We start from the raw sequence: 13,069 nt of genomic DNA on the forward strand, positions 1-13,069 counted from the left end.
TCCGTCCCCTTCTGGTTCGCTGTGTGGGGTTACAGTTTTGCCCACAGGTGCCTCCTGGCTCCTGCATTCAAAACCAGTCTGGTGCATTTTGCTGTGTGACTGAGGCCTTTCAGATATCCTGAGGCTGGCTGTGGCCCTGGGAGGTTTCTTTGTTGTTTTTCATCACCTTATTAGCACGGCTTGTAGAATGGGATTTAAAACGGCGAAAGAAATGGAATTACAGTGCAATTCATTGTGGCTTGTCAGAGCGAGAACAAATCAGGAACAAACTGATGGCGAATTAGCTGAGACAGCAGGAAGAGAGACTGGCTCCAGCTTTCCACTAGGAAGAGAACATAGTTTTAGTAAGCCAGTATCCTCAGACGGCATTGATTTCCCATCCTGAGCTCAGCAAACACACTTGTACTCTCAGAGCCCAGTTGTTAATAGCCCTGCACCTTGTGTTGTCACTGACTACAGTCCTACGGGGGTGCAAAGTCGGCGTGATTCTGATCTGGTGGCATTTCACACTCTCCTTTGCACTGGTGTCAGTGATGATGATGGTGTAATACTTAGTCCTGCCATGAGTGCAAGGGACTGAACTAGATGACTTCTCAAGGTCCCTTCCAGTCCTACGATTCTATGATCCAAGGCACACAGCATGAAGAATTAGACTCCCTCTCTCACCTCACACATTCACTCCCGTTCTCTCTCTCACACACACACTCTCTAACTCACACTTTGTACCTATTCATCCCTCTCGTTCTTTTGCTCACACACATGCTCAGCAGGGCCGGCGCGACCCATTAGGCGACCTAGGCGGTCGCCTAGGGCACTAACATTTGGGGGGCGGCGACCGCAGCGGCCGGATCTTTGGCCACCCCGGTCGGCGGTGGCATTTCGGGGGCAGGACCTTCTGCCACCTCTGTCGGGGGTGGCATTTCGGGGGCGGGACCTTCCGCCGCCTCTGTTCGGGGGCGGGACCTTCCGCCACCTCGGGCGGCAAAAAAGCTGGCGGCACTCCTGATGCTCAGACTCACTCCCAAACACACACCCGTACACACTCTTGGGCGTGCGCATTCTTGCAGTCCTTTACTCCCATTCAGGCACAACCTGGGCTAGATTCTCTCTTCACTTATACCCCATCCATTGACTTCAGCGGAGCTACATGGAGATACACGGAGGGAAGTTTGACCTTCTCGCTCTCCTCTTTCACTTTCCCATGTGGCTGGACATCCGTTCTCCTTAGGGTCACTGAGCTGATCTGAGATGGCAGGGATGTAGTTATGAGGGTGTTAACTGAGAAGAGGGAGAGCCCTTCAAGTGGGATGAGTTGGGCCACCCTCAATCGTGCATAGCCCAGAGATGCTGATTCAGAAGAAGTCACAAGGCCAAGGCTCTTCAGGGAACAGGTGGAGGAGGGAACAGCATACAGCAGGATCTGACTCCACCTGGCTGAAAGTTTCCTTTTTTGTTTTTTCCTCCCTCCCTTCCCTACTGTCCCCTTGTTTCTTGTGTTCATGTGCGTGTGTCTGAATGTGTGAGGGAGCCCATAGGCATATGTTCAGAAGCTGCTTTAACAGGCTGGCTTTCCTCAGAGTGCAAGCTGATCTCCAGCAGTTCTGCCTTGTTTGTGCCCTGCCCAGGTTGCGCTTATCCCCCAGCGTAGAGCCCTCCAGCACCGTGGTCTCTCTGGAGTGGCTGGATGTCCAGCCTGCGATCGGGACAAAGGTCTCCGATTACGTCCTTCAGCACAAGAAGGTTGATGAATACACGGACACTGACCTCTACACAGGTAGGTGAGGACAAGGGGCGGCAGCTCCGGAATTCCACAGCAATGTTAACTGATTCTGTGCCCGAGATCCCTGACTGCAGATGGGTCCGAGCTCCGTCCTCGGGATTTTGTTGGCTTTGTACAGAAGGGTACGTAGCACAGACACCGTCTGGAGTGTAGTGTCAAACCTCCTGCACGGGGAGTGGCTTCTGAAGGTCTCTGTAGATTCTGTTACTTGGAAAAATTAGAGAAAAGTGTTGGGTAACTACAAAGAAGTTATTTGCATTTTGAAAGTACCCACCATTGTAGCAACTGGGCAACGTACAAAACTGAGAGACGTCAGCTAGAGCTGTGCAAAGCTTCTCTAACAGCACCTGAAACTCACCTTGTTTTGGAGTTCAGCTATAAACACAGAACTTGGACCCAGTCCCCTGAGGCTCGTGAATGTTTTGGCTGAGACTCAGAGCGTGATTCAGGGGCCTGCAGGTCAAGGTGGAAGGATGTGAAACTTGTTGATGGGTCTGGATGAGTAATTAAAAGTGATGTGTTCTAAAACATATCACCAAAGGTGTTGAAAGCTGCTGCTCTAGCGCTGCTCAGTGAGAAAACCAGGCAAAACTCAGTTCCTTCTCTTGCAATTAATGGAGGATTTGGAGTTCATTTAACGATGAAGCTAAAAGTCACGGTGCATGTGAGTTTTTCTCTCTCTACATTGCAGGTTCTTTCTTTGGAACATTGTGTTGCAAATCTCACGGGCCAGGGGGTTTACATGTGGGCGGGGTTGTTTACATTTGTTTTTCCTGGTGCTATCTGCCTACCCATCCCATGCTCGTTGCCGTGCTGTCTGAGCGCCTCCTAGAGGCTACGGAAGTCAGCGCTAGCAGGGGCTAGGCCCACCACTGTATGTATTACTAGACCATGCTCTGCAGAAGCGCGAGGAACGGGCCCGACTGATGGGCATCACTCTGAAGTGCTACCAGACAGATTGAGCCTCTCCACGAGGCCCACAGCATCTGTGCTGGTGAGCGTAGACCGCTAGAGGCCAGCTGGTTCTGAGACAGTTCCCTCACTACTGCTTTCTCTTTGGCACAGGCTCAGGGTCCTCCGGATACTCTTGTGACCATGTCACACCTCGCTCCAGTCACAGTCACTTTGACACACCTTTGTATCCAAATGGGTAGGACAGAGGTGTGTGTGTGCCAAGCCGCAGACTCGTGACTAGCAGAGGCTCCTCTTCAGAAAGCCTTTCCTGTTGTTGCAGACTCAGCAGGAGCTGGCCAAGCAGCTTTTCAGTGCAGGGCAGGGTGCTGGCACGCACACCACAGGGGTGGGGGTGGTTAAAGTGCTCTGACGGGCAGTGGGCAGAAGACTCCTGATCATGACTCATGGAGGACGAGTCATGGGAACCTGAGATTCTGAATGTGTGATGATTCTGTCAGAGATGCTATCTCACCATGATCATTCAGAGCCAATTGGGGATAGCTCAGTGGTTTGAGCATTGGCCTGCTAAACCCAGGGTTGTGAGTTCAATCCTTGAGGGGGCCACTTAGGGATCTGGGGCAAAATCAGTACTTGGTCCTGCTAGTGAAGGCAGGGGGCTGGACTCGATGACCTTTCAGGGTCCCTTCCAGCTCTATGAGATAGGTATATCTCCATATATTTTTATTAATTCCATCTCTCGGCTCAACAGGGGCAAGCCAGATTCATGCAGGCGAGAACAGAATTTGGCTATTAGTGGTGGGTGGATTTTTGTGGGTTTATTCATTCTGTAACTTTCTGAGCACCTATGGGCCAAATTCTCTTCTGGTGTAAACTGGCGCAACCAAGGAAGCTGCACCAAATTATACCAGCAGGGAATTTTGGTCCCATCTGTTCTTCCTGTCAGATTTCTCTCTCAGGTGTTTATACGGCCCCCATTACTAAGCCTGTGTGCTACAGAGGCTAGGGTTTCGTTGTCAAAGGAAAGATTAGCGCATCCTTCCGAGGCCACCGATCACTTGAAGGGGCCTCCACTGCAGGCAGTCAGAATTGGTGCCCCTCATTTGTTTACACCTCAGTCCCTATCTCAAAGTAAGTTTCCCTCCCTCCCTATCACTGACTTCCATTTCCAAAGCTACTCAGTGCCGCTGCAGTGCCTGGGTTACGGTTCCAGTTTCCAAGCACGGCAGGTTTGTTCTTTGCCTTGGAGGGGCACCTTCCAGTAATGGAAAAGGAAAGCAACCCGCTAAAGGAAGCGCTGTGGTTTGGATGGGGATTCCAGATTGCTCACGCATTTGTCAGGTGAGGCCAGACGAGGGAAACACGGGGTTTCTTCTTTGATGTGGCTGGATCGCCGTGTGACAGCTGCAGCAAGAAATACAGATTATTATGATTCTTTTCTTTTCTTTTTGCCATGTGTTTGACATGCGAAGAAAATCACTCCCGAGAGCCGCATGCCCCTCGCTCTTCTCCTGGGCATTGTGCTAATTCTGAACACAAAAAAAACCAAAACAACAAACAGACATTTAAAAACAAACAAACCCAAAGTTCTCTCTTCTCTCAGTTGTTTGTATCCAAATGTTCCCTCCTTCTTTGTCAACTTCTATCCACGCCTGTGGAGCTACTAATTTTAGATGCCTTGATTTTTGGATGTCCAACTGGAGATACCAAGGGGCCTGATTTTCCCAAGGTGCTGAACATCCGCAGCTCCCGTTGTCTTCATTTGGACGTGTGGGTGCTCAGCTACTCGGAGAATGAGCCCCTGGGTGCCTCCAATTGAGTATCTTTCTCTTTCTCTTGCTTTCTCATACTGCTGCCCATCACCAGTCTCTGAGTGACTTTCGCATCAAATCAATAGCAAAAACCTAAAAACAGGAGCCCCCTGGAAAATCTGTGCCTCTGTTTTTGGGCAAGTTGAGGTTTTCCACACTTCTGCTGCTGTCAATAGGGGAGCTGGCCATGCCCCCTTCCCCCAGAGAGACAGCAGGGTTATTTGAGCAGCACAGCCATACCATCCGAAAACAGCTATGCTCTTGATGCTGCTGGAGTTTATTCCTGAGATCTCCAGGCTTTAAGAGTGGAAAGATAATCCGTATTTTTTAAAGAAAAATTAGAGTTATAACCTCCTAATATTGTGATTCCTGGCAATGCCCTCTGCTAGCACTGTGCCAACCCACCCTTTGGCTACATGGCAGGATTTGCTCCTGTATGGCATCTGGCCCTCTGCCTGTCTCCCAAAGGCTCCAGCGTCTAATCTCGACAAAACCCTTGGCCTCCTATTCTGCTGGCAAGTGGAAGAAGCCCTTTCCCTGAGCCAAAAATAATTTTATCCTCTTCTTCATCCAGGAGCAGGGTCAGGAGCCAGCCCCGCTCTCTCCTTGTCTCGGTGTGCAGGACAGAGGTGCTAGGGGGTGGGGGTGAGAGAAATGAAGGCCTCTCGGGGAATACCTGCCTACCCAACTCCCTGGCTATAAACATTTTTAAAGGCTTATTACTGGTGCTTAGAAAAACACAGCCCTCAAAACCTCTGATGTTACCAGGACTGTTCCCGAGGTGAATTTGTGTGCGAAGCAAACCATACTTTCAACACCGTGCAGCGGGGAGAGAGCGGCTCTCCGCTCAGCAGCCAGAAAAGAAGACGGAGCAATCGCATCCCGAACTGTTGATTAAAGTTTGTGGCAATTACTCACAACTCCATGTGCGTGACAGCTTGGTAGAGGAGTGATGCTCTTTGTTCGAACATGAGCCGCTCGAAAGGCGGGAGCGCGCGTGTGAGCACGCGCACTGGCGGGGCTGCTAGCAGATTATGTCATAGACAAAGCAGGCTCTGCACTTAAGAAAAAAGAGAGAGAAAATGTGTTTTACAGAGTGAGGTACAAACCAAAATGTCTGTGAACATCTGGAACTAATATTAGGTTTGGAAAATGTTTTCTGTGACTTCAAAACTCCTCTGGAGGAAGGAGTGTAAAGTTAAGAACCTCCGAAGGGGGAAGAAGAGTGGAGCAGCAAGAACCCCATGCTACGTGCTTTTCATTTCTTTATTCTGGTTCCACTTCAGTCCGAATCCCCATCCGTTTCAGACTAGGACTCCAGATTATTATTGTTCATTGTTATTACAGTAGTTCATAGAGGCCCCAACTGAGATGGGGGTCTCATTGTGCCAGGTGCTGTACATAATGAGGGACAGTCCCTGCCCCAAATGCCTTGCAGTCTAACTAGGCAAGGCAGACAAAGGATGGCTGGAAAGGAAGGACTGTTGTCTCCCTTTTAGAGATGGAAAACTGAGGTTCTGAGAGATTACAGCTGGGATCGCCATGCCCAGCTCTCATGGAAAGTCCATGGAACATAGGGATGCAGGAATGGAGGACTGGAGCCTCTTGAGTCCTCAAATCTAGTCAAATCCCTGTAATTGCAGACAATCCTGTCATGTAATCCTGTTCAGAAATGTATCACGCTCCATTTTAAAGGTAGATAGGCACCTACTCCTGATGGGAGGCTGTTCCAGAGCCTCACTTCTCTGATGGTTAGATCCCCCCTTCTGATCTCCAGCCTCAGTATATTCAAGGCCAGGTGTACCCCCATCAGTTCCTGTGCCGTTAGATGTGGTCTACCCTGAGCTGCTTTTGAAGATCCCATGCATAGTGACATACCCCAGGTCCCACAGCAGCTTGTGACAGAACCAGGCGCTCCAGCGTTTCAGTCTAGGACGAGACCATCCTTCTTCCCAATCCCTGTATATGATGTACATCGTGATAGTACCTCGAGGCCTCAGTCAGGATCAGCGCCCTATTTATACTAGACATTGGGCAAGCACATGGGAACAGCATTCCTCCCCCCCCCCAAGTTTACAGTCTAAGAAGGGGTTAATGGTGAAATTGCCCCCATGCACAGGGGCCAGTGTAGGCCCACCTAAGCCCTCAATCTAGGGCAGACGTAGGTGCTTAGGCCTTTTGCAGGTCCTTTCCACAGGGCTGAATTTCACCATGACGAAGGTTCTCCTCACTCCCCCAACCACAGTTCAGAGATGTAGGGACAGGAGACCAGTGGGGTGGCTTGGCTTTGTGAATGGCCCTAGTGCTGGTGGACGGGGTCAGGCTGGCTGCCCTGGAGAGTGATATGAGCCCTCTGATTCTCTACACAACAGGTGCGGCACGGGCAGCGGTGAGATCCCTGCCACTTATCCCAAACAGGGCAACTCCTGCAATGGATGAGAGACATTCAGTCTCCAGGCCGATTCAGTGCTAACCAAGGGGCCTCCTTTCCCATCTCGTGTAGGCCACAAACAGCCAGAGGATGGTAACAGTCTTCAGTCCCACATCTCTTGTATCTCTCTCCAGGATACAAGGAGTACCTGACAGTCACTCCTGTTCAATCCAGCAAGCTCGGTGAAAGGCTCCAGAGCCCACTGACAATTGTGAGCCATCCAGGGTATGTCCACACATCAAAAAAAAAAAAAAAAAACCAACAGCAGCTAGTCTCGGAGCCCAGGTCAAGTGACTTGGGTTTGTGGTGTGGGGCTAAGAATAGAGCAGACATTTGGGGCTCTCCAGCCTGTGAAGGGGGAGGAACTTGCAGCCTGGACCCCAGCCCGAGCCCGAACATCTACTCTGCTATTTTTAGACTTGTAGCGTGAGCCCCGTGAACCCGAGTCAGTTGACCCGGACTCTGAGGGTCGCTGCCATTGCCCATTTTTGCGGTTGTAGATCTACCTCCCGACTCCTTTTCTCAGGCGCTTGTTTTTAATCTGGGTGAATGGACTCACCAGATCCCGTGTCCATCTTCCAGATCAGGCTTGGGCACTGTGGCAGCCTAGGGAGTGAGATGCCTGACTTTGAACGCCCACATGATATCCCATCCCAATCCGAAGAACCACAAATAACCCCCTCTTATGCGGGGGAACCCTGACCTCTCCCACACAGTTAGAGCAGTTCCCTACCTTCATATTGTTATTTGTATCGCAGTTGCACCTAGGAGCTCCGGTCGTAGACCAGGGCCCATTGTGCCAGGCGCTGTACAAAACACAGAACAAAAAGATAGTGAGAGTTGGCAACTTTTGGATTCTTTTTAAATTGGTGTGAGTAGGTGAGTCCTTTTAACCCCCTCCCCACCCCTTCCTGCTGCTGAAACCACTGTCCCACTACAGGACTTTGTACGTGCTTGATAGTTCATGCACCTCCCCTCGAAATCAGCCTCTCCTGCTCCATGAAACTGCTGCCCATGTCAGCCTGTCTGTGACTGTGGGCTTCTGTCCCCGTAGCTGTTGTCCCAGCTGTTAGTTCTCGTGACTTGTCTCCTTTGCCAACAGGCTGTTCAGTGCTGAGGCTTTCAGAGCTCTGTGGCAGTTAGCATCAGTGCATTACACACCTCCATGCCAAGTAACTCCAGCCCCTGGAAGAAGGAGAGTTCAGCATTGTGATCCCCTCAGAGGAGGAGAAAGGAACAAACCTTTGGCTGCAGGCTCCCTGCGTGACACATGGGTCAGGGAGAAGAAAAGCCTCCTTGTTAACCAGCCCCTGTTTAGGAATACAGGATGATTACATGTAATGTCACTAATCCCATCTCCTGTTTACCTCATCGGGGGAGGACATTTGGGTGGATTTTTAGGGCTTCACATAAAAATAGCCACATTAGTTAAGGGTTTAAAAATAAAATAACGAAATGTACTTGTGATGCTGGCAGACCAGGAGCCAGCTCACGCGAGGATCCCCAGGTCTCCACTCAACACTGACAAATGCGTCGCTGGAACCAGTCTGGCTCACCTGTGTGTTAGTATTGTTAAAGCAGGCATTAGAATGATAAGAATGTGTTTAGTGTTTAGACTGTATGGAATGCTTGTGATTTCCCACATGCATTCATCTCACTCAGAACCTCTGTATCCCATATTTTAAGGTAATATTTGAGCGTTTTTGCATTGTAAGCCTCTGTAACCGCGTACAACACCCGACAGAAGAGAAACATTATCTAGTGTGAAATGCTGGTCTCCGACACAAGGTGTGGTGTCCAGCCCGACAAGGAAGGCCCATCAACATCAGGCGGTCTAGAGCGGAACATTAAAAGGGACCAAAGATTTTGTTTACCCCTCACACCCCTTGAAGTTGAGACTTGCAAGGGAATTCCCGCCACCAGTTGAGTTTGCAACTTGAAGCAGAAGGGGAGAAAGGAATAAAAAACCCTAACCAATACAAGACCATCCTTCCTCCTAATCCCTGTATACTATGTACTTTAAATTAGGCCTCAACTGGACTATTGTGTCCAGTTCTGAGTGCCACATTTCAGGAAAATCCAGAGAAGAGCAACAAAAATGATTAAAGGTCTAGAAAACATGAGCTATGAGGGAAGATTGAAAAAAACTGGGTTTGCTTAGTCTGGAAAAGAGAAGACTGAGAGGGGACATAATAACAGTTTTCAAGTACATAAAAGATTGTTACAAGGAGGAGGGAGGAAAATTGTTCTTCTTAACCTCTGAGGATAGGACAAGAAGCAGTGGGCTTAAATTGCAGCAAGGGAGGTTTGGGTTGGACGTAAGGAAAAACTTCTTGTCAGTGTGGTTAAGCACTGGAATAAATTAGCTAGGAAGGTTTTGGAATCTCCATCATTGGGGATTTTTGAGAGCAGGGTAGACAAACGCCGGTCAGGGATGGTCTAGATAATACTTAGTCCTGCCATGAGTGCAGGGGACTGGACTAGATGACCTCTTGAGGTCCCTTCCAGTTCTATGATTCTATGTGCATTGTGGTAGTCCCTGGACACCTCAGTCTGAATCAAGGCGCTGTTTATACTAGACAATGGTCAAGCACATGGGAACAGCATTCCCCCCCCCCCCAAGTTTACAATCTAAGAAGGGGTGAATGGTGCAATTGCCCTCTTGCACAGGGGTCAGTGCAGGTCCATGTACCAGTTTAGTCACGCCTAAGCTCTCAATCTAGGGCAGACATGGGTGCTTAGGCCATTTGCAGGTCCTCCCCACAGGGCTCAATTTCACCATGAAGAAGGTTCTCCTCACTCCCCCAACCACAGTTCAGAGATGTAGGGACAGGACACCAGTGGGGTGGCTTGGATTTATAAATTACCCTAGTGCTGGTGGATGGGAGGAGGAACTGTATTTTCATGCTACTTGGACCTTGGGGGGCAAAGATTACTAGGGATAAGCAAAAGATCCCTATGTTTAGCCTGGGTTAGCCCTAAAGGATATCTAGAGCTTGCTTATCATAGAAGCTTCTATTCCTTTTTGAAACCTAAGACTGTAACTTGTTTGTGTGTGTATGTTTACCTGCTTTAACTTGTAGATAACTCTTGTTTCTTTTTCTTAGTTAAAAAAATTGTAATTAATTTATTATTGGATTGGCCACAAGCGTTGTTTTTAGTATAGAATCTCTGGTGCAATTGACGTGAAGAAGTGACTGGTTCTTTGGGACTGGGAGTAATCTGAATATTGCCGTGATACTTGGTGTAAGGGACCATCTGTCCCAAAGGTAGGCTCACCTGGGTGGCAAGACAGATCGGTGGACACAAGGGGACTGTCTGTAACTCCATATTAAGGCTGTTACAGCACTTGAGGAGTTTACACTTGATACTTGGTTGGTGAAATCTAAATACAGAACTCACAGCCAATTTGGGGTTTGTGCCCCGGTTTTGAGTAGTCTACCCTGAGGCTGGTGCTCATGCCCTTGGGCACTGCAGGGCAGCCTGACACTGTTTATAACACTCACAGTGCAGGCCAGATAATGGGGGTTGCTGTTCTGTGGCTGTTGTGTTGGATTGTGGAGGGTCACTGTCGTGTTGCTGTGGGTTGGCGGGCATGGGTGTTGTGTTCCTGTGCTTTGGCGGACATGGGGGTTGTGTTGCTGTACGTAGGTGGGCGTAGGGGTTGTTGCTGCATTCCTGTGTGCTGGTGTGCGTGTGCGTTGTGTTGCTGTGAGCAGGCATAAGGGTTGTTGTGTTACTGTGCTGACGGGCATGGATGTTGTGTTGCTGTGCATTGGTGGATGTGAGGGTTGTGTGCCTGTGCTGGCAGGCATGGGTGTTGTGTTACTATGTTCTGGCAGCTGTGGGGGTTGTTGTTGCGTTACTGGGTGCTGGTGGGCGTGTGTGTTGTGTTGCTGTGTGTTGGCGGGATGGGGGGTTGTTGTGTTACTGGGTGCTGGTGGGCGTGTGTGTTGTGTTGCTGTGCGTTGGCGGGATGGGGGTTGTTGTTGCATTACTGGGTGCTGGTGGGCGTGTGTGTTGTGTTGCTGTGCCCTGGCGGGATGGGGGTTGTTGTTGCGTTACTGGGTGCTGGTGGGCGTGTGTGTTGTGTTGCTGTGTGTTGGCGGGATGGGGGGTTGTTGTGTTACTGGGTGCTGGTGGGCGTGTGTGTTGTGTTGCTGTGCATTGGCGGCATGGGGGTTGTTGTTGTGTTACTGGGTGCTGGTGGGCGTGTGTGTTGTGTTGCTGTGCTTTGGCGGGATGGAGGTTGTTGTTGTGTTACTGGGTGCTGGAGGGCGTGTGTGTTGTGTTGCTGTGCGTTGGCGGGATGGGGGTTGTTGCGTTACTGGGTGCTGGTGGGCGTGTGTGTTGTGTTGCTGTGCGTTGGCGGGATGGGGGTTGTTGTGTTACTGGGTGCTGGTGGGCGTGTGTGTTGTGTTGCTGTGCGTTGGCGGGATGGGGGTTGTTGTTGCGTTACTGGGTGCTGGTGGGCGTGTGTGTTGTGTTGCTGTGCGTTGGTGGGTTGGGGGTTGTTGTTGCGTTACTGGGTGCTGGTGGGCGTGTGTGTTGTGTTGCTGTGCGTAGGCGGCATGGGGGTTGTTGTTGTGTTACTGGATGCTGGTGTGTGTGTGTGTGTTGTGTTGCTGTTTGTTGGCGGGATGGGGGTTGTTGTTGCGTTACTGGGTGCTGGAGGGCGTGTGTGTTGTGTTGCTGTGCGTTGGCGGGATGGGGGTTGTTGTTGTGTTACTGGGTGCTGGTGGGCGTGTGTGTTGTGTTGCTGTGCATTGGCGGGATGGGGGTTGTTGTTGTGTTACTGGGTGCTGGTGGGCGTGTGTGTTGTGTTGCTGTGCATTGGCGGGATGGGGGTTGTTGTTGTGTTACTGGGTGCTGGAGGGCATTCTTTCACATCCTACCTTCCTGGGCAGTTTGGTTTTGGCTCCTTCCATCACCTCTGAGCACCCTCACAGCAGTGCCCAGCATTTGCCATCTGGGACTCCCACCATGGGAACATCCATCAAAGAGTGTCCTGCCAAGGATAATGAACATTCCCCCAGCAGGAGCTTCCGCACAGCAATGTCCCCTACGCTTGCCAGATAGTATCCAGCTGTGTGAGCTTCCTCACAGCAGTGTTGTGCCAATGACAAACAGGAAACCAGCTCTGGGAGCTTTCCTTGCTGGGAGTAGCTCCCATCTAACAAAGAGCAGAGACCTCCTGCTGGCAACAGCCTCTCCCTTTCAGCATTTGCCAGGCCTCCCTTGGCCTCCTCACAGCAGTTTTCTGCTATGACTACATGTATGTCTACACTGCAATAAAACACCCTTGGCTGGCCCGTCTCAGCTGACCTGGGTCCGCGGGACTCGGGCTGCGGGGCTATAAACCTGCAGTGAGTTCAAGAACATCTACACTGCAAATGTAAAGCCCCACGAGCTGAGCCAGCTGACGTGAGCTAGCTGTGGATGTTTTATGACAGTGTAGACATATCCTCCATATCCTGGAGCACAAGCCCAGCAGAACATAAGCAGGAATCTCCTACTTCTAGATCATCACCTCTTGGCAATCTAACACTAGGGACAGTCCCCTTTCTGGAAGCTAGGTGGAGATCCCCCTGTCCTGGAACAGTCTGAATCCACTGTCTCTCCAGCTCTTGACTCTGTGATTGGGTTAAGTTTGACCTATGACACACACTCCTCTCCGGTGCCTCAGTCCAGCTCAGAAATTTGGGTGCTGTGTTCTGTGATCTAATTTACTCATTACAAATCACCCAGGTTCCAGTAAGTCCGATAAAGCTTGTCCTTGAGGCACTGAGTAAATAGAGGCTGAGGGCGCTTACACTGTCTTATTTCTCTCTCGCTGTCCCCCCCCCCCCCTTTAAATTATAGATGACCTCATCCCTGGAGGCAGGAGAGAGGGTTTGTCAGTGTCAGTATAAGGAACAGGAGCGGCAGCAGGAGCAGATTGAATTGTGGGCAGCGTGCCAAAGCCGAATGGCACAAACCTCATGTCAGGCTCATGTGGATCCAGAGGACGCTCTGTCAAGAGAAGGCAGAATAAATGGGGCCTCTCCAGAAAAGAGCTTCCCTTTTGCACAATGATCATCCCCCAGTGAAGCTTAATAGCCCTCCTGCAGTCGTCACGGGTGGAGTCCCCGGACA

The 13,069-nt window shown here is 50.4% G+C and overlaps 1 protein-coding gene across 1 annotated transcript in view; it reads left to right on the top strand.

Annotated features, from left to right (window-relative positions):
• The window catches only part of ASTN2 (astrotactin 2), a 551,498-nt gene that overhangs the window by 384,508 nt on the left and 153,921 nt on the right, over positions 1 to 13,069 (top strand). Inside the window, exon 18 of the mRNA XM_065418613.1 lies at positions 1,626 to 1,774. Within this exon, the coding sequence (XP_065274685.1) occupies positions 1,626 to 1,774 (149 nt within the window). The remainder of the gene's footprint in view (positions 1 to 1,625; positions 1,775 to 13,069) is intronic.

Source organism: Emys orbicularis, chromosome 18 (genome assembly GCF_028017835.1).
Source record: "Emys orbicularis isolate rEmyOrb1 chromosome 18, rEmyOrb1.hap1, whole genome shotgun sequence".
Classification (NCBI taxonomy): Eukaryota; Metazoa; Chordata; order Testudines; family Emydidae; genus Emys; species Emys orbicularis.